The sequence below is a fragment of the Podarcis cretensis genome (genome assembly GCF_951804945.1).
Source record: "Podarcis cretensis genome assembly, chromosome: 17".
NCBI classification, from domain to species: domain Eukaryota; kingdom Metazoa; phylum Chordata; class Lepidosauria; order Squamata; family Lacertidae; genus Podarcis; species Podarcis cretensis.
In genome coordinates this window covers 22,806,743-22,826,690 of record NC_137187.1, presented here as the reverse complement: position 1 = coordinate 22,826,690, position 19,948 = coordinate 22,806,743, and the positions used below count along the sequence as shown (strand labels likewise).

At 45.1% G+C, this 19,948-nt stretch overlaps 1 protein-coding gene across 1 annotated transcript; it reads right to left on the bottom strand.

Moving 5' to 3' along the window:
- Window positions 1-2,852: 2,852 nt before the first annotated feature.
- PLGRKT (plasminogen receptor with a C-terminal lysine) lies at window positions 2,853-19,127 on the bottom strand. The gene is made up of 5 exons (XM_079959871.1): window positions 18,983-19,127; window positions 16,706-16,792; window positions 7,319-7,449; window positions 3,706-3,815; window positions 2,853-3,340 (listed from the first exon to the last, which is right to left on the bottom strand). Exons 2-5 carry the CDS (start codon window positions 16,784-16,786, stop codon window positions 3,219-3,221), a joined length of 444 nt encoding a protein of 147 aa, XP_079815997.1. The 5' UTR covers window positions 16,787-16,792; window positions 18,983-19,127; the 3' UTR covers window positions 2,853-3,218.
- Window positions 19,128-19,948: the final 821 nt, after the last annotated feature.

The following is a 19,948-nucleotide window of genomic DNA, read 5'->3' as shown; positions in this document are numbered from 1 at the left end:
CAGAGCCTAGGATTGCTGATCAGAAGATTGGCGGTTTGAATCCCTGCAACGGGGTGAGCTCCCATTGCTCGGTCCCTGCTCCTGCCAACCTAGCAGTTCGAAAGCACGTCAAAGTGCAAGTAGATAGATAGGTACAACTCCGGCAGGAAGGTAAACGGCGTTTCTGCTCTGGTTCGCCAGAAGCGGCTTAGTCATGCTGGCCACATGACCTGGAAGCTGTACACCGGCTCCCTTGGCCAATAAAGCGAGATGAGCTCCGCAACCCCAGAGTCGGCCACGACTGGACCTCACGGTCAGGAGTCCCTTTACCTTTATGCTGAATAAACCGCTTGTAAATATGCTCACACAGCTTCTCCCTGCCATTCTGTTGCTAATCATTTTACTTTGCTGGCTTGCATGCTCAGCTTCTGAAGCTCAGGTCGCAGTTTCATGCTGTTCCAAGGACTGGACATCGCCGGGGACACCGGCTGGTGGGCTGGGGCCAGCTGGGGGCCTGCCAATTGCCCCTAATTCCTTGGCTGCATCCCAACATCCACATGCATTGCATCAGGAAGATTTTGGTGGGAGAGTATCAAAGAAAGATGTGCTCTCTCATTCCCAGCATGTTTGTACTCCTGTCTCGGCAATGTCTACGCTGGGTTGGTCACGACTACAGAACATAGCAGGATCCCAAAGGATGTGCTCAATGGGGAGCTGGTTCTAGTGCCAGGCCTGTTCGCAGACCAACTCCATGCTGCAAAGATGTCTGTAAACGTGATACGAAGGCTTGCGACATCAACCCTGACATGTGGGAACCCCTTGCATCAGTCGCAGTTCCTGCAGACAGGCAGACAGGTTGTGTATCCACAGCAGTGACCAGAGGAGGAATGACCGCTGGGAGGAGCACACAGAGAAGAAACGCCCTGGTGCATCTGCAGCAGCACAACCGGACGCCTTCATCTGCCCCAGCTGCAACAAAACATTTCTCTCCCATATTGGTCTCTACGGTCATGGCAGGCACTGTAACTCTCCAACAGTTTGACTTTACCCCCCAAAGGTCTTCCGTTGTCTCCGAGACAGATGGAGGCCCACAGACAGCACTTAACCACTGATTGTTGGTGATGGATATAGCAAATGTGCCCATTCACTGGCCTACACTAGCAAGTATGAAAGGACAGCAGATGGAATGCTACTAATATAGGGACCTAAAACATTGTGTTATGGGGACAGACCAGAGCTGGCTAGTACCGTATTTTTTTGCTCTATAAGACGCACCTAGTTCTTGGAGGAGGAAAACAAGAAAAAAAATATTCTGAATCCCAGAAGCCAGAACAGCAAGAGGGATTGCTGCGCAGCGAACCCTCTTGCTGTTCTGGCTTCTGGGATAGCTGCGCAGCCTGCATTCACTCCATAAGACGCACACATTTCCCCTTACTTTTTAGGAGGGAAAAAGTGAGTCTTATAGAGCAAAAAATATGGTATATCTGGGGCCCTATTTGGCTACTTGGTCACACCAGCCTAGAACGATCCTCTCTCCATCCCGTTTCTTTTCTGGTTGGCATGAGCCAGCGGGGTTCTGGGATGCAGCAATCCATCAGCCACTCTGCCCTGCTGCTCCTAGCTAGGAGTTAAGAATTGCTCTGCTAAGACTTTAAAAATGGTACCAAAATAACGCAGCTACGGAACGGAGAACAATTGTGCTGCTTCAATGGCACTATCTAGCATGTCATGGTGACCACGCAATTTTGTCCTAGACAGATCTTCCAAAAAGTCCATTTCCCCGAAATGTAATGTGGCGAAGGACAATCTTGAGGAAAGACGTCTGGGTCTCATGCAACAAGAGGCCTCCTGTGAATAGCTCAAATAGGCAATTCAGATTGATCCAATTTCTCAAAATGCCAGAAGGTTGAACTGGCATGAGTTACAGAACATGTGACAATCAAGGCTGAACTACACATGACACCATATCTTTCTAAAAGTGTAAAGAGCAGTCACCTGTGGGAGAACTTCCCTCCAATGCCAAAAAGCAACTTGGGGAGACATTTTCATGTCTCTGTCCCAAATATTATTTAAAGGTAAAGGGTAAAGGGACCCCTGACCATTAGGTCCACTCGTGGCTGACTCTGGGGTTGCGGCACTCATCTTGCTTTATTGGCCAAGGGAGCCGGCGCACAGCTTCCGGGTCATGTGGCCAGCATGACTAAGCCGCTTCTGGCGGACCAGAGCAGCGCGCGGAAACGCCCTTTACCTTCCTACTGGAGTGGTACCTATTTATCTACTTGCACTTTGGCGTGCTTTCGAACTGCTAGGTTGACAGGAGCAGGGACCGAGCAACGGGAGCTCACCCCGTCATGGGGATTTGAACCGCCAACCTTCTGATCGGCAAGTCCTAGGCTCTGTGGTTTAACAGCGCTACCTGCGTATTGTTGCTAATTTAATTTATTGCCCACCCTGCACTCTAAGGTCCCAAGATGGAATGCACAACTGTTTAAAATAAAACATTAAAAACTGTTGGAAATAAATTTCACAAGTAGAGCAGGTCCTAAAATTATACGTCTTGGATATCCAAAGGCCAAGGTAAACAGGTGTTTTGGTGGCTGTTTAAACTCAGAGAGTCATGCAACTCTAAATGACGAAAACCATAATGGGTAATTTGGCCCCTTGCAACTCTACAACTCCCCCACACCCTACAACCTCCCTCATTCAGTTGTCTCGCCACCTTCAAGGGAGTCCTCTACTATTTCAGAGCTGTCGCAAGGAGATCCAGCTTGCACTGAAAATGTGAGCATGTACAAAATTTTCATGCTCGCTGCAAAGGAATCTCCTGCAGCTATTAGAAATAAGACATGATGAAACACACAACCCAACCAGAATTGTATTAAATCCATTTTATTTCATAATGCGCATTACAGTCAGACAATAGTTTTCAAAACAAGTTTGCCGTGATCCGTCTAGGTATAGTGCACATAGTCCTCTTCTCTGATCCAACAGGAGAAATTGTGTGTGCTCAGCCCAGATTAAAAAATAATAATTGGCCTATCGGCTTTTTGAGAGGGAGAGCAATGGTCTAGAATCTAGACACCCCCCCCCCCAAATGTCTTTGTTGTCAAGCAGCTTGACTGGTGAGATTTTAGCAAAGGCTCCCTGCATACACACTGTTAGATCAGAGCTTCACAAGTCAGTAACATGATTACAAATAGATATTTCTGTTCTCTGAAGCACTGCTTCGCCACACCAAACTATTTTTCAATGAAAAATGTGCTCTGTGCTCTTCTGGCTTTTTCAATGCCATCGAAACTGAGGGGTCCTTTTGGCATTTCCACCAATGCGTTCTCTGCGTCAAGTATATGCTCTGCTTCACCTTGGGAGAAAAATACGGACATGTGTATATACGTTTGTATATTGTGAGAGCAAAATGATCACAAATCTGCCATTAACTAAGTGTTGTTTGTTTATATTAGATTTAGATACCATCGTAAGATCCCAGGGCGGTTCACAGAATAAAATACAGGATAAAAACAAGTAAATAATCGAAACAAAACAGCAAAACAATACCCCACTTCCCACAGACACATTTAAAAGGCTGTAGGATATTAATCAGCCCAAGAACTGGTTGAAGAGGAATGTTTTCGCCTGGCGCCTAAAAATATATAATGAAGGCATGAACCTTCCTGGGGAGAGAATTCCACAAACGGGGAGCCGCTGCAGAGAATATACAATACCTACCTTTCATTCTTTGCAGAAGTGATCCATAGCCCATATCATACTGGTAGGCAAGCACAAAACTTAAAGGAACAATTGGAAGGAATAATCCAGGCTTTTTTCTTTTAATTGCCCTGTTTATTAAAAAAAAAAGTAAGTAAGTAAGTAATATCCTAAAGCTTCAAACAAAATAACCCATTGAATCATAGCACCATAGAATTGCAGAGTTGGAAAGGGACCGTGAGGGTCATCTAGTCTAACCCCCTTGAAACGTGGGAATCTTTTGTCCAAGGCAGGACTTGAACCCACAACCCGGAGATTAAGAGTCTCATGCTCAACCAACTGAGCTCTCCCATTTTGGATATCCTAATGGAATATCTTAATATCTTTTTGTAAACCTCTTATCAAGTTTTGTTTCCTTTTACAATGAAGCGGCATATACATTTAATTAGATAAATAATTAGACAATATTAAGATTTCCCCTTGTTAGCAAGCACTGGATTTAAGAAACCCTTTAGCTTTTTCTTTAGTTTATAGCTCAATTTTGGATAAGTATGGAAATGATATGGATAAACAAGGGGTGATATTTAATAACGTTTTACTCAAAGTAGTCTCACTGGAATTAATGAACATGACTAAGTTAGGTCCATTAATTTCAATGAATCTACTCGAAGTAAAACTGAACTGAAAGCACCCAAGGTTTTATTTCCTCAGTACCTACTTTTCAAAAAGTCTTGGCTATTTTGTAGTCTAGTATCAGCTTTTAAGTCATCACATTAAGTGCTGTCACACTATCAGATATTGTGAACTACTAACACAGATGTTCCGGTTAATTAGATATATTATAGTGCTGTTATCAATAATGCTGAATGGCAGAGACACCAGAATGCCAATGTTCCTTTGTAAACTTCCAAGTAGCTGAATTATTGTCATCATCACCACCATCAATTTCACTATGAATCACGATAGGCGTACATGATCAGTAACAAGAGGCAAGTGTGCATTTCTTAGATAAGGTAGAATTTGTCTAGGAAAAATGGGAAAGAAAACACAATGGGTTGTATGCAACTATGTTCTACTCAAGAGTGGACCCATTAATTTCAATGCGTTTACTCTGAGTGGGTCTAGCATTGGATATAATCCAATAAAAACAAGGGGAAGAATTCAGCATAGAGATAAGTATGGACCATGTTGTTTGCCATCATGGACTGTTCCTGCTCTGCTTTCCAGAAAGGATATAGTTGCCGTTCTTTCTCTGATGATAAGAGGCGCCCTTGGAGCAGATGGAGATATTCCTACCCTTTAGCCTGGCTTTTGACATTTGACGTGCATGTTTGCAGGAGCCACTTCAGTTTTATTATTGTAAGGGTTGTTGTTGTTGTTTTTAAAATAATCATCAGCTGTATGATCCCAGACAATTGTTTGGAAGTAAGGGCCCTTGAAATCAACACTTACCTACTCACAAGGAAACCGTTTGTCAACATATTTTACATCCTGGATAGAAGGGCAGCCTTTTTAACAACATTCATAATTACATTTTTTAACAATAAAACGAAGCAGATTACATCTGTCCATTAGCTTCTCCTTCTCCCAAGTCAAATCCCTTGTCAAACATTGATGGCTTTGCATGTTTCCTCAAGGGCCAGACCTCCACATTACATTGGAGCTCTGTGTTTGGAGATGTCAGTGTGATTTTCACTTTGTTATACCCGTGATTGGCTCCTCTTAGTTTGCATTGGGGCTATGGAGCAGGGGGAGGTAGGATCTGATTTTTCCTCATACCGTGACCCTGATCACCAGAACCGTTTAGAATATTATATACCAGTGTCAGGGGTTCAGGAGCAGAAGCACAGGGAAGAGGGGAGATGGAGAGCGAAGGGGAAGAATCTGAGGGCAGCGTAGGAGAAGATGACAGTGGCCCGAGAGATTCCATGAGCCTCTCCAGCGAATTGGAAGATTCACAGAAGGGGGCGCCGGTGGCCAGGGCAAGGGGGGTCCCAAGGGGGACACCCCAGAAGCAAGGGGCCAGCGGGGACTCCCAGAGCAGCAGTTGGAAATCAGGACCAGCTTCCCCACCAGAGCATAGTGGGGGGGAAGAGTCACAGGTATCGGGAGTAGCGTCTCCCCCAGCAGGGAGAGGAGAGGAGTCAGGGCTGACCACGCCTCCATCGGAGAGTCAGACAACGGAGGGGAGGTCAGATCTGGCCAGTATCCCGGAAGAGGGAAGCAGTGACAGAAGTAGTGTAACGGTCAGGAGGAAGGTCACTGGGTTGGCGCGAGAGGCAAGTTCAAATGTACAGGAGCGTGGGACAGCAGAGAATGAGGATTGGGAACCGGGTCCTAAAGCCCGCCGGAGGCAGGGGGAGGAGCTAAGCGACTCAGCGTCTGAGGAGTCCAGAAAGGGGAATGCCCCAGTGGGCAGGAGGACCCAGAGGAGAAGAGAGCAGCGGAAAAGGTGGAGCAGGGCTAGGATCTTAAACTGGTGTCAGAGGGGAGGAGATTCAGACGGGACTTCGCCGGTCTAGGGTTTAAGACGTAGAGCTGCGGCTTTGAAATGGAAACTGAACCTCAATAAAGACTTTTGTACATAACGACAGCCTGGCGTTGGTCCTCTGTGAGCTGGGACCTAGGGGCAGCTCTGACAACCAGGCATAGGCAAACTCAGTCCTCCAGATGTTTTGGGACTACAACTCCCATCATCCCTGATCACTGGTCCTGTTAGCTAGGGATAATGGGAGTTGTAGTCTCAAAACAACTGGAGGGCTGAGTTTGCCTATTCCTGTTATATATACTAGGTAAAGGTAAAGGGACCCCTGACCATTAGGTCCAGTCATGACCGACTCTGGGGTTGTGGCGCTCATCTTGCTTTACTGGCCGAGGGAGCCGGCGTACAGCTTCCGGGTCGTGTAGCCAGTATGAGTAAGCCGCTTCTGGCGAACCAGAGCAGCGCACGGAAACGCTGTTTACCTTCCTGCCGGAGCGGTACCTATTTATCTACTTGCACTTTGACATGCTTTCAAACTGCTAGGTTGGCAGGAGCAGGGACCGAACAACGGGAGCTCACCCTGTCGCGGAGATTCGAACCGCCAACCTTCTGATCGGCAAATCCTAGGCTCAGTGGTTTAACCCGCAGCGCCACCCACATCCTGTTATATATATGTCTATTTTAATTCCCTTGCTTTTAACATTTTATTATTTTACTGTGTGCCTTTTTGTTTGTATACTGTTGTAAACTGCTGTGATATATTTCTATGATACAGCGGTATATAAATATTTTTTTAAATGTGTGCAGCGAATGACATCTGCTTGCACAACAGAACCTTCTTCCCTCTCCTCCCTTCATGAACACTCCCTAAGCCACCCCCCCCCCCAATCCTCCAGAGTAGATTTAGGGGGCACAAGGATAAGGGGAAATCCCATTGCACAAATGGACCTCATTCTGCACGCACACAACAGCTTGGCTGAGTGCCATTCACTGAGCAAAATTCAACTAAGTTATACCCAGAGTAGGTGCACTGGTATTAATGAACCTAACTTAGTCACGTCCATTAATTCCAACAAGTCTACTCTGAGTAAAGCTTAGATGATGGAACACACAGTCTCTCTTGCATTATTCAGGAAAAAAAGGGATGCATACCCAACTGTTAGACCAACAGCAGCAAGTCCGAAAAATGCTCCAAAATACTTGAGAAATTCCCGCGTCCAAGCAACCTGCATAGCCATCTGCCTCTCACGCATTTGATTTTGCATGAGGAGTTGCCTTTCAAGCTGTAAGTAAAAGAAAAAGACAACAATAATTTTATTTGTAAATTAAAGTAACTTTTCTACAGGACAGTTCCTACGTAACTGGTACAAAATGGTTTTTGTATTAGTGTATATACATGTTGTTATGGTTGATATGACCATGATGGTCAAAACAACAAACTACGTAAGGATATATTATTTGTGGCTTAAGAGCAGTTTGTACTAATATCTCAAAAGTAGTGCTTGAATTCTTGAATATGCACTTGCTCCAATTGCTGAACAAGAGGCTTGTTCTCTACTTTAATCTTCCTTTCAATGACTTTTACGTAAGATGACTCTCCCATGCGACCTCTGGGTATAGGGCGGTATATAAATTCAGTAAATAAAATAAATACATTAGCTTCTTTCGGGAGTGAAAGGATATGCAGTCAAGACCTTAGTATTTCCTTCTGCTTAAGGCTGTGGAACAACAGTTCCCACCACGTAGCACCAAATATCAATTAACACCAAGTAATTGATCTTGTAAAAGGGACGCGGGTGGCGCTGTGGGTTAAACCACAGAGCCTAGGACTTGCTCATCAGAAGGTCGGCGGTTCAAATCCCCGGGACGGGGTGAGCTCCCATTGCTCGGTCCCTGCTCCTGCCAACCTAGCAGTTTGAAAGCACGTCAAAGTGCAAGTAGATAAATAGGTACCGCTCCGGCGGGAACGTAAACGGCGTTTCCGTGTGCAGCTCTGGTTCGCCAGAAGTGGCTTAGTCATGCTGGCCACATGACCTGGAAGCTCTACACCAGCTCCCTCGGCCAATAAAGCGAGATGAGCACCACAACCCCAGAGTCGGTCACGACTTCACCTAATGGTCAGGGGTCCCTTTACCTTTTACTCATTGATATTGTCAGTGCCTGACTGGATAGAAAAGTCTATATTCAAGGAGACAGTTCAGTATTCTGTGGCGATTTTTAACAAGTCAACCTCTTTAGTCATATGGCGATAAGATACATGGCAAAAACATTTCAGTAGCTGATATTTTGTGACAACTGAAAGTGACACATCTAATTTAGTGGAAGACACCCAAGCAGAATTTATTGTCATTAAAAATTAAATTTATCCATCTAAGTTCTATGATTCTTTAGTAAATATCTTGCTGCAGAAATTAAAAAACAACAATGAACTGCAACATCAGTCACTCTTATTTTCTAAACCATCTAGCCTCTCACTGGAAACAACACCCCTCTAATTCATTACTTTTGTTTGCTCGGGGGCTTCCCATAAACATCTGGTTGGCCACTGCTGGACTGGATGTACCTTGGCCTGATCCTGCAATGCTCTTCTTATCAGTGGCCAATTCTTGTGCCTGTGAATGAAAATAATGTAAAAACAGGCAGACTGGGTGAGGTGATAGTGTTGGATTGAGGCAGTTACTCAGAATATATATTGTACAGTCGTATCTTGGATCCCGAACGCCTTGTGAGTCGAACGTTTTGGCTCCCGAATGCTGCAAACCCAGAAGTGACTGTTCTGGTTTGTGAACATTCTTGGGAACCCAAATGTCCGATGGGGCTTCCACGGCTTCTGATTGACTGCAGGAACTTCAAATGGACTACTGGAACGGATTCCGTTCGACTTCCGAGGTACGACTGTATATGCCCATGTGTCAAATTGGAATCCTTTAAACTCTTAGAATTTATCACATCATGAGAACACAGGCATTCTAATGTGTGTAACAGAGTAGTGTGAACAAAATTAAATGTATGTAGAAGCTTATGTAATCAGTTTGCTAAGGAAAAAAGGGAAAATAAGGCTTCAGTATGTTGATAAAGGCTTATGCTTGGGCAGGTTGAACAACAACTAATCTTCTTGGCATCTTTGAAATATATTTCTTTTTGTCCACCAAAGATATATAGCCATGTGAACACACTCTACATAGTAGTGTGCCCACACCTGCCCTGAACCTGTAATAGCAGACATCTGAAAGAGAACAAGAACAGGAATGAGGGCAGCCAGAGACAAAGACCAGAAACGTGGAAGAACCAGCAAGTATGAACTATGCTATATAACCCGGCCCAGGGTCAGAACTTGCAGGCTAAAAATTACCAGAAGGGACTAATCATGTGTAATTCAGCCTTGTAATTCTATTAGATTTTATACATGGAGCCTCAAAGATGATGATTATCTAACCCGTAAGCCCACAATGAGGTGCATAAGATCTCTGATTAAGGTATGCCTGCAAAGATATACATTATATGTTCAGACCTCTAGTACCAAAGCAGTGCATAATACTCTTTGTTCTCAAAAGAAACATGCCCCAACAAGGAAGAAAAATTACACCAGCCCACAAGCTGTGTAGGTATCTTCTGTCTCATTGAAACCAATGGTAGGGATTTTTTCGTTTTTTAAAAATGACCAAGTACAAAACCAATGGATGCCGTTTTCTTATTTAAGCAGAAATATAACAGTGGATGATTCGGTTGCCGTGTCTAAGCTGTGCGGCTGTTCTAGAACTCTTTCAGCAAGGAAATTACTGGCAAGTGTAATATGATATTTCTATTGTTCTTTTGAAGTGTATGATGTGCCCTATTCAGGTGCTCTTTTTAGAGGGGGCAAAAGCACCCAAGCAGAAGCGTGAGTCAGGAGCAATGATCTTTCTAAAACCATCCGCTCGCAAAGGTTATCGTCATCGCTGCGCATTCAGTACATCTTGCTATTTGGTCAAGAGATTGTTGAGCTAAACTGTAGCTGACAAATGCACACACACACACACATATGGTGCTGGTTTCCTGGGTTTGCACTACACAGAAGTGTTATCCACTCCATGGCACTGAAAGCTTCAAGAACAGACCAGTTTGGCCAGTACACTGTCACCGTAACAGCACAGCAAGATGCTGCCTTGTGTGTCCTTGCATGTGCTCCACCACGAAGCTCACGGGGTGACCTTGGGCCAGTCCCTTTCTCTCTCTCAGCCTAACCTGCCTCACAGGGTTGTTGTGGTGATGGAAGGAGGATGGGGAGAACCATGTACCACCACCTTGAGCTCCGTGGAGAAAAAGGTAGCATATAAATGGAATAAAAGAAATCCTCGCTTACTTATCGTTTTATGCTTTAGCAGGGGAGGCTGGGAACCCGTGATCCTCGAGATGCTGGTTGGACTCCCAGCTCTCACCTGTATGGCTGCCGTGATGGGAGCTGGCGTACAACCTCAGGAGGAACACCGATTCCCAAACCCCTATGCTAGTAGAAAACATTTGCCCTCCATTGAAAGCAGTGCAATGTGAACAGTGGCTAAACTTTATTAAAAGCGGCTGCTGTGGCAGCCTAAGCTTGCAATGTTATCGATTGCACAGTATCCAATATACAGCATAGGGGGTAGAGTCATCCAGCTCTGCCTTCTTATCAGGGGCTCTTGCTTCGTAACCTTCCCACTTAGGCATAGGGTTTACACTAGCTTCTGTCCTGCAGCACCCATAGACTCTGAAGGCCCGCATAATATATTGCATGAGTCAGAGGGGGGCAAGTCCTTTCCTTGTCAGAATGCTCAAAAAGCTATTTTGTGTCCTTGGTGCCAGTATAATGGTATTAGTGGTTCCGCCAAGACTGGCACAATATTCCAATGCTAGAGCATCAGCTGTACAGTGGTACCTCGGGTTACATGAGCTTCAGGTTACAGACTCTGCTAACCCAGAAATATTACCTAGGGTTAAGAACTTTGCTTCAGGATGAGAACAGAAATCATGCAGCAGCGGTACAGTGGCAGCAGGAGGCCCCATTAGCTAAAGTGGTGCTTCAGGTTAAGAACAGTTTCAGGTTAAGGACAGCCCTCCAGAACGAACTAAGTTCTTAACCCGAGGTACCACTGTACAGTGGTGCCTCGCAAGACGAAAAGAATCCGTTCCGCGATTCTCTTCGTCTAGCGTTTTTTTCGTCTTGCAAAGCAAGCCCATTGACGGCTTAGCGGATTAGCGCTATTAGCGGCTTAGCGGCTTTTAGCGGCTTAGCGGATCAGCTGATAAGCGGCTTAGCGGCTTAGAAAAAGGGGGGGAGGGAAAAAAAACACAGGAACTCGCAAGACATTTTCGTCTTGCAAAGCAAGCCCATAGGGAAATTCGTTTTGCGAAGCGCCTCCAAAACGGAAAACCCTTTCATCTAGCGGGTTTTCCGTCTTGCGAGGCGTTCGTCTTGCGGGGTACCACTGTACTGGGTATGGCGTAGGATCGTTCAAAACCATCATGTTCAAGCAAACAACGTTATTTCTTACTTTGATAAAATACTATGCATCTGTGAACAGACTGTATTTATTGGTATAGTTGTTCAGACTGTTGGGTCCACCCAACAGAGGGTCCAAAAGTTGCTGTATGTTCTGTAGAGGGAAATGAAGGGCAGATGGGGCTCATCAACCTGAGAAGGTAGCCCATCTAGGGGAAGGAAAACTCTGATCCTAAAGCTCCACTGCTATAATGGTCTCTGGCAGGTGAGCAGCCTGTTAAAGCAGCAAAGAGTCTCCGTCAGTTTTATACAAGTTTATTTAAAAGAAAAACACCTTCAGAGCATGGCAAACTGCCTGCTCTCATTAATCTAGTTGCTCAAGTCTGACTTATCGTTCCTCCCCCAACAGGAAGAACGCCAGAATCCCACCTTTCGTCTTCTTCCCTTCCATTGCTCTCAGAGCCTCTCTAATCTCCTCGTTTTGGGACTGCAGGGCTGAGCTACCTCTTCCTCAGAAGACTCAGCCTCTGACACTCTCTTACCTGCTGGTTGCCTGGCAACGCTTTGGCCACCGTCCAACTCTTCCACCCCTTGGAAACTAACCGCTTCTTCCCTGAAAAGGAGGGGCCCTGGGCTGTTCTCTCTAAAATAAGACAGACAGCTCTCATCAACAGAGGCAGCCTCTTCCTCCCTCAGCTCAATTTCTGAGACTGACTCTCCTGGTGTGCTGGGGGCACATTACTGATGACTGCTTTACGGGATATCTTTGGGAGAAGAGAAGGCTAAGGAGCAAACCCTACACAAATCCAGAGTGGAGTTCCTAAGATAGTTGGATTGGGCTTCATACACCTCCTTCTGGCAACACCTGGAGCCAAGCTGGTGCCAAATGTATTGCTCTGCTTTCCTTTGGACCACGTCAGTGATCCCAGGGGGGTGGGTCTTGTCATTTGGGCAGCCCCCCCATACACACTGCCCAGGCTCGCGCTCTGGGGAGGTAACTTTGGTGCTGCTAATGCAGCGGTTTGACTCCCCCCCCCCACTGGAGACGCACTCCATTGTCTCTCAAGACAACTTGTCCAAATTCTAACTACAGAAAAGCAACATTTGGATGCCTGGATTTTCAATAGGCAAACTGCCGTATAAATTGAGAAAAATCACCTAATTCACTTCATTTATTGCTCTCTCGACTCTAGCAACAGCTTGTGTTTAAAAAAACAACATAGAAAAAGATACAAGGTAATGCTGGGATGTTTTGCCTGAAGCTAAAATAAAATTACATAGTTATAAAAGTTTTCACTACCAGTTCTCTTTGCCAGCACTACCATTTTTAATCCCCAAACTAAATGGAAAATTGCATTTGTCCACATAGATTAAGCTACAGCAACACAACTACAAGATAGTTATGACTTTTTTCATATTAGGCCTATATGTGTATATACACATATTCCCACACTTGACAAATTATTAAATGCCAAATTATGTAAGCCATGTGCAAAACTTGCAAATAATTTTAAACAGTGCATTTCCACGGGCAAAAGAGGTGAACAACAAAGAGCACCCTGCAGACTTTCTAATAAATGCTTTTTGGTTTCCAGCATTGGAAATTAGCACCTGTCTGTGTTTACTCTAGGATAAACTTCATAAAGTAATTTTGAATCCCACATACCATTTTTAAATACAGTCGTACCTTGGTTGTCGAACTGAATCCGTTCCGGAGGTCTGTTTGACTTCCAAAAATATTCAACAACCAAGGTGAAGCTTCCAATTGGCTGCAGGAGCTTCCTGCACATAATCGGAAACTGTGTCAGATGTTCAGCTTCCAAAGAACGTTCGCAAACCGGAACACTCACTTCTGGGTTTGTGGCATTCAGGAGCCAAAACGTTTGACTCGGAAGGCATTTGGCTTCCAAGGTATGACTGTAGTTGCTGTTCTCATGCTTAAAGATTATACTGTAATTTACGATATCCAGAGAACTGGGTTTGAAAAAAAGACAAGGGCTGGACAACCATTTAAAAATATATTCCTTTTATTTTAGGCACATTGGTGCTGATTTTCCCACAACACGCTCCTGAAAAGGGCTCCAAACTATGCCAGTTAAAATGATGATATAAAGTTATTTCCAGTTCAACTGAGTCTAAGGGAGGGGTAAAAATGGGAAGGGAGGACAGGAGAGAAAAAGTCACCCATCTCCTGTCATGGCTGCAGCTAGCAGTGGGGCCTTAGATGTGGTGGCTGCTCTCCCTCAGAAACTTCTACCACCCAGAACGGCTCTCTTAGAATTTTGATCAAATCATGAAAGGGTATCTTTTTTATGTTACACTTAATAGTGAGGAAATCACCCTGATAGCCTAAATACATCCTTAAAGGTCATATATTTTTTGCAACAGTTCAACTAAAATATAAGCTATTAAATGTTGAAGTTGGAGGAGTTTCTTAAGATTTAAAACAATGAAAACTCCAGCCTTCTCCTGCTACTCCTAAATTTTTTAAAAATAGTTACCAAGACCCTTTTGTCTACTACACTGACATAATTATCTTAATCAAGCACTAGAAATGTATACTATGTATACAGAAACACATACTATCATCATATTCTGCAAACAAAAGCATCCTTTACATAATTCAGGAAAATATTAGTGGTCCTTAGCTAGAGAAAAGTGCAAAATCTCCTGGAATAACCATGTTTTACAGCCTTGTGCCCTCTGGACTTCATATAAGGAATCCTATTTGACTTAAGTTAGCCATTACTAACAAGCTAAACATCAGGAAAAACTTTCTGGTAATGAGAGCCATTTGACAGTAGAACGGTCTCCCTCGGGAGGTTGTGGATTCTCCTTTCCTGGAGGTTTTTAAACAGAGGTTGCATGGCTATCTGTCATGGATGCTTTAGCCGAGATTCCTACATTACAGGGGGTTAGACTAGATGGCCTCTTCAAACTCTAAGATTATAAGCCCTATGGATTTCAGCGTGTCTATGCATAATCCACAGATCCAGCCCAATGTTGCAAACGTGCAGTAGGTTAATCTTCTGTACATATCTGACACGTATCCTTACTCAAATATAGTTGCCATTAATCTGAAATCTGGACAAGGCAATTTATTAGGTTCACATTTTACATCCTCTTTCACTGAAATCTTGGATGTGTGAGGGGGAAGCCAGGTGGTGAGAGAAATCAGAGCATGAGTAACAGTGGTTAGCAATGAGATGAAATCATTATCCAAGCTTCTTTTGGTGTGCTTGCATTTTTAACAGCCGGTCCAAGTGCTACTAACAGAAAATGTAATGTTCTTATTTCCTCAGAGAAGTTTTAAATTTCATAGGACACCCACCCGCCCTTATGCCAAAGGCACGATTCTCCTTCATTATAACTTCACAGTGTCACTGTCTGTTAGATGAAGCTAACAGCTATGTGTTAAACTGGTGTAATTCCCATTATAGTCAGGAAACAGGAAGCACGTATCTTCTCTCATGCTTGCCCCAACATTTACTATTATATTCTTCAGCTACAACCCAAACGAAACACTGTGTGCGATTTTTAACAAGTCAACCTCTTTAGTCATATGGCGATAAGATACATGGCAAAAACATTTCAGTAGCTGATATTTTGTGACAACTGAAAGTGACACATCTAATTTAGTGGAAGACACCCAAGCAGAATTTATTGTCATTAAAAATTAAATTTATCCATCTAAGTTCTATGATTCTTTAGTACATATCTTGCTGCAGAAATTAAAAAACAACAATGAACTGCAACATCAGTCACTCTTATTTTCTAAACCATCTAGCCTCTCACTGGAAACAACACCCCTCTAATTCATTACTTTTGTTTGCTCGGGGGCTTCCCATAAACATCTGGCTGGCCACTGCTGGACTGGATGTACCTTGGCCTGATCCTGCAATGCTCTTCTTATCAGTGGACAATACTTGTCATAAGGAAGACTAATAAAAGCTTTCAGACATGGAGCTAAATAAACGCCCCCTCCCTAGCTATTTATTTTTTATATGCCCTTACATGCCACATGGCAATGTCACATCTTACTTAAGAGTACTTTAAGTGCTACAATCTCCTGGAAAAAGCCAGGCTTGGATTACACAAATACCACTGTTAAAACTAGGCAGCATATCATTCAGCTAAACTAGGAGTGTAAAATATTCTATATTTTGGACCACATACTTTAAACTCTTCTGCCTTCAAAAGAGCCCCAAGGACTACTTTAAGAGAAGAAAAAATTATTTTGAAGACAAATCGCACCAGCAAGTTTAGAATGTGATTCTGGAAGCAGAGAATACGTAAACAAGCACTGCAAACTTTCTTTCTTAAAAATAAACAACAGCACGCAATTATCTCGGATATATTTGTATTGCTTAAGTGTTCTGAAGCCGCACAGCAATGTATTATATTAACAGTAAGGTCTTCAGGATAAGACAATCCGATAACCTAATCAGATTTGCCAAGGAAGACAAAGACGAAATTAAATTCTACATGACAGATTAATAAGATATGCAGGAAAACAGGATACTTTATTACCTTCCTGTTCTTTAATCTGCTTCCTGTTCTCCTACTGGGAAGGGGGGGGCAGGTAATGTAAGATTCTCTTCCATTCACCCCCACTGTCAACTTTCCTCCCTCTCATCTGCTGGTCTTCACTGGGATCTTAACTTTAGGGCTGCAATGAGGGTGAAGACAGAAAAGAACGAAAACTATTTGTTCTTTTCTCTACACCATAGGTCTCTCTCAACTCCCAGCTCTCACTCCTCTTTCTTCATTCAGGTGTACGTGTGCATCACACACACAAATTTACTGTGTGATCCTAAACATGCCTACTCAGAAGCAAGCCCCGTTTAGTTCAATGAGGCATACTCCCAGGTAAGTGGTTAGAGGACTGCAAGAAGGCACCTTGGCAGTTCCAAGGTGCATTTGTCTGGGAGCAAATTATCTAATCCATATTTTTACTTTGGTTCCCAGTACCACGTATGAGATGCATGTCATTGTGGGGTAACCAATGCTGTATGCACATATTTTTGTACCAGAGTATAAAATCATTGCGTTGCTACATGCTCTGTAATATAATAACCAACCTGAAGTCGAGAGTTCATGAGCATAAACTCCTGTTGACTCTTTAGGCTTTCATTCACAGACTTCGAAAATATGAAACCCATTTTGACCTAAATGGAGATAATATATACATATTTGCAACGATCATTAACACTTGAAATTTGAGCTACAAGTATTATTTTTCCTCCCATAAAGAAATGACTCAGTAATAAAACGCACCAACAAACCACTTATTCAACCTTTGGACGTTATTGCCAACACTTCCCTTTATTTGGCATTTTATTGACACTAGCCCATCCAGAGAGGCAGTAGCCTGAAATTACGTAGTAGGAAATGTGGGAAGCCTTGCTGTGGATCCCCAGCCATGGCACCCTCCACATATTTGTTGGACTCGGATTCCCTTCAACCCCAGCCAGCACAGCCAACAGCCAAGGGTGATGGGAGTTCAAAACACCTGGAGGGCACCAGGTTGGAGAAGCCTGTCCTAGAAGAAGGCTTTCTACAGTCTCAGGGTGGTAGAGGCAACTCAGTCCTGGAGGTGGGGAAAAATATACATCACCTACCCACCCCCACAAGTATTAAAAAGTAATTGGGGGGCAGGGTAAAGGTAAAGGTACCCCTGCCCGTATGGGCCAGTCTTGACAGACTCTAGGGTTGTGCTCCCATCTCACTTAAGAGACCGGGGGCCAGCGCTGTCTGCAGACACCTCCGGGTCATGTGGCCAGCGTGACAAAGCTGCATCTGGCAAGCCAACGCAACACACAGAAATGCCGTTTACCTTCCTGCCAGTAAGCGGTCCCTATTTATCTACTTGCACCCAGGGGTGCTTTCGAACTGCTAGGTTGGCAGGCGCTGGGACCGAGAAACGGGAGCGCACCGCGCCGCGGGGATTCGAACCGCTGACCTTTTGATCGGCAAGCCCTAGGCGCTGAGGCTTTTACCCACAGCGCCACCCACGTCCCTGGGGGGCAGGGAGCTTTACCCAAATGGCAGAGTATCTGTGGGGTGTGTGTATTCTTCCCTCCTGCAACAGAAATAACATATATGTATATATGTGTGTGTGTGTTATTTTATATACATATATACTATATATGTGTACGTGCGTTGTTTTATATATATGTGTTGTTGTTTTTGTTGTTATAGGTGTGTGTGTAGTTTTATATATATTTACAGTGGTACCTTGGTTTAAGAACAGCCCTGTTTACAAATGATTCGGTTTACGAACTCTGCAAAACCAGAAGTAGTGTCCCGCTTAGCAAACTTTACCTCCGTCTATGAACAGAATCTGAACAGTGGAAGGGCACCGGCAGCAGGAGGCCTCATTAGGGAAAGTTCGTCTCGGTTTAAGAACGGTTTTGGTTTAAGAGCGGACTTCAGGAATGGATTAAGTTCGTAAACTGAGGTACCACTGTATACTGTATGTGTGCGTTGTTTTATATATGTGTGTGTGTTGTTATATACGTGTCTGTGTGTGGTGTTGTTGTTATTGTGTGTTACAGGTACGTAGCCGTGTTGGTCTGCCGTAGTCGAAACAAATAATATATATATAAAAAAAAATTCCTTCCAGTAGCACCTTAAAAGGTAAAGGTACCCCTGCCCGTATGGGCCAGTCTTGCCAGACTCTGGGGTTGTGCGCCCATCTCACTTAAGAGGCCAGGGGCCAGCGCTGTCCGGAGACACTTCCGGGTCACGTGGCCAGCGTGACATCGCTGCTCTGGCGAGCCAGAGCCGCACACGGAAACGCCGTTTACCTTCCCGCTGGTAAGCGGTCCCTATTTATCTACTTGCACCCGGAGGTGCTTTCGAACTGCTAGGTTGGCAGGCGCTGGGACCGAGCAGCGGGAGCGCACCCCGCCGCAGGGATTCGAACCGCCGACCTTTCGATCGGCAAGTCCTAGGCGCTGAGGCTTTAACCCACAGCGCCACCTGCGTCCCACTAGTAGCACCTTAGAGACCAACTAAGTTTGTTATTGGTATGAGCTTTCGTGTGCATGAAGTGTGCATGCACAGGAAAGCTCATACCAATAACAAACTTCTTGTTGTTGTTGGTGGTGGTGTGTGTGGTTGTTGTTGTTGCTGTTGTTGTTGACGGAGGGGAGAATAACAATACAGGGTGCAGAAGCGCTCCAGGTCCGAACAGTCCACACTCGCAGCACCAGCAGCAGCTCCAACCCCGTATTCCGCCAAGGCCAAAGCGGGCAGCCCTAGAGCAGGCGCTGCAGAAAGGCCACCCCCACCCCCAGGCGCTGCCCCTCGGAAGCTTCCTCCCTAGACCCTCGCCCCCTCCTCCTCCCCCTTACCTGCCGCCTTCCCGGCCCCCCCTCCTCAGCGGCCTCCCTCCGTCAGCCCGGCCAGGCTCTCCCTCCTCTCCGCCCGAGCGGACTTTGCGCCTTCCTGCCAAGACTCGCTTGTTTGGGAGGAAGCTGTCCGCGGGCCAGGAAGCGATGGGACGTCATTTCCGGGCACGTTTCCTCCTCCTCTCCCTCCTCTCTTTTTCTTCTTCTGCTGCTGTTGCTGCTTCTTGAGCGGCCGCGCGGCTTTTTGCCCGGAGTTTGGCATAAGTGGCCCCCGTCTCTCGTACTTACCTGTCGTTTCTACGGACTGCTGTGTATCTTCTAGGAATCCTAGCAGGAGTGGGAAGGGGCCACAAGGGTCATCCAGTCCAGCCCCCCCCCCGCGATTCAGGAATCTTCTTTCCTACGTGGGACTCGAACCCAGGACCCTGAGATGAAGAGTCTCGTGCTCCACCGACTGGAGCTGTGGGAATCTTTCAATAAAAATAAATAAACGGGGAACGATTTCAGCGGGTGGGTGGAAACTGCGGGAGGGAAAGAGAGGGTGGGAGCCCCTCTTTTTTTATTTGCAAAATAATAATAATAATAATAATGATCACACATATAGGGTTGCTAGGCCAGGCCTGCGTGTTGTGTTGTGTTGTGTTGTGTTGTGTTGTGTTGTGTTGTGTTGTGTTGTGATTCCCCAGCTACTGTTTAGGGGGCACATTTATAGGGAGTAAGCCCCGTTATCTTTCAGGCTTGCTTCTGAGTAAAGCTTGGGCTGTGAGGCTGCAATCCGTAGGCTTACTCACAAGCAAGGCCCACTTAATTTAATTCAGGGGTTGTAGGTGGGGGTGTGGAAATGTCTGTAAAAGAAGAGGCAAAGTTCTTCTACTTCAGGTAAAGGTAAAGATAAAGGGACCCCTGACCGTTAGGTCCAGTTGCGAACGACTCTGGGGTTGCGGCGCTCATCTCGCTTTCCTGGCCGAG

What these genes read in the sequence shown, in the direction of transcription:
- PLGRKT (XM_079959871.1), bottom strand. Translation starts at nt 16,786, where the DNA reads ATGGGTTTCATATTTTCGAAGTCTGTGAATGAAAGCCTAAAGAGTCAA. An exon ending in TCATGAACTCTCGACTTCAG is followed by an intron (nt 7,450 to 16,705) that starts GTTGGTTATTAT and finishes TTTTACTTACAG; the next exon opens with CTTGAAAGGCAACTCCTCAT. An exon ending in ACTTCTGCAAAGAATGAAAG is followed by an intron (nt 3,341 to 3,705) that starts GTAGGTATTGTA and finishes TTTTCTCCCAAG; the next exon opens with GTGAAGCAGAGCATATACTT.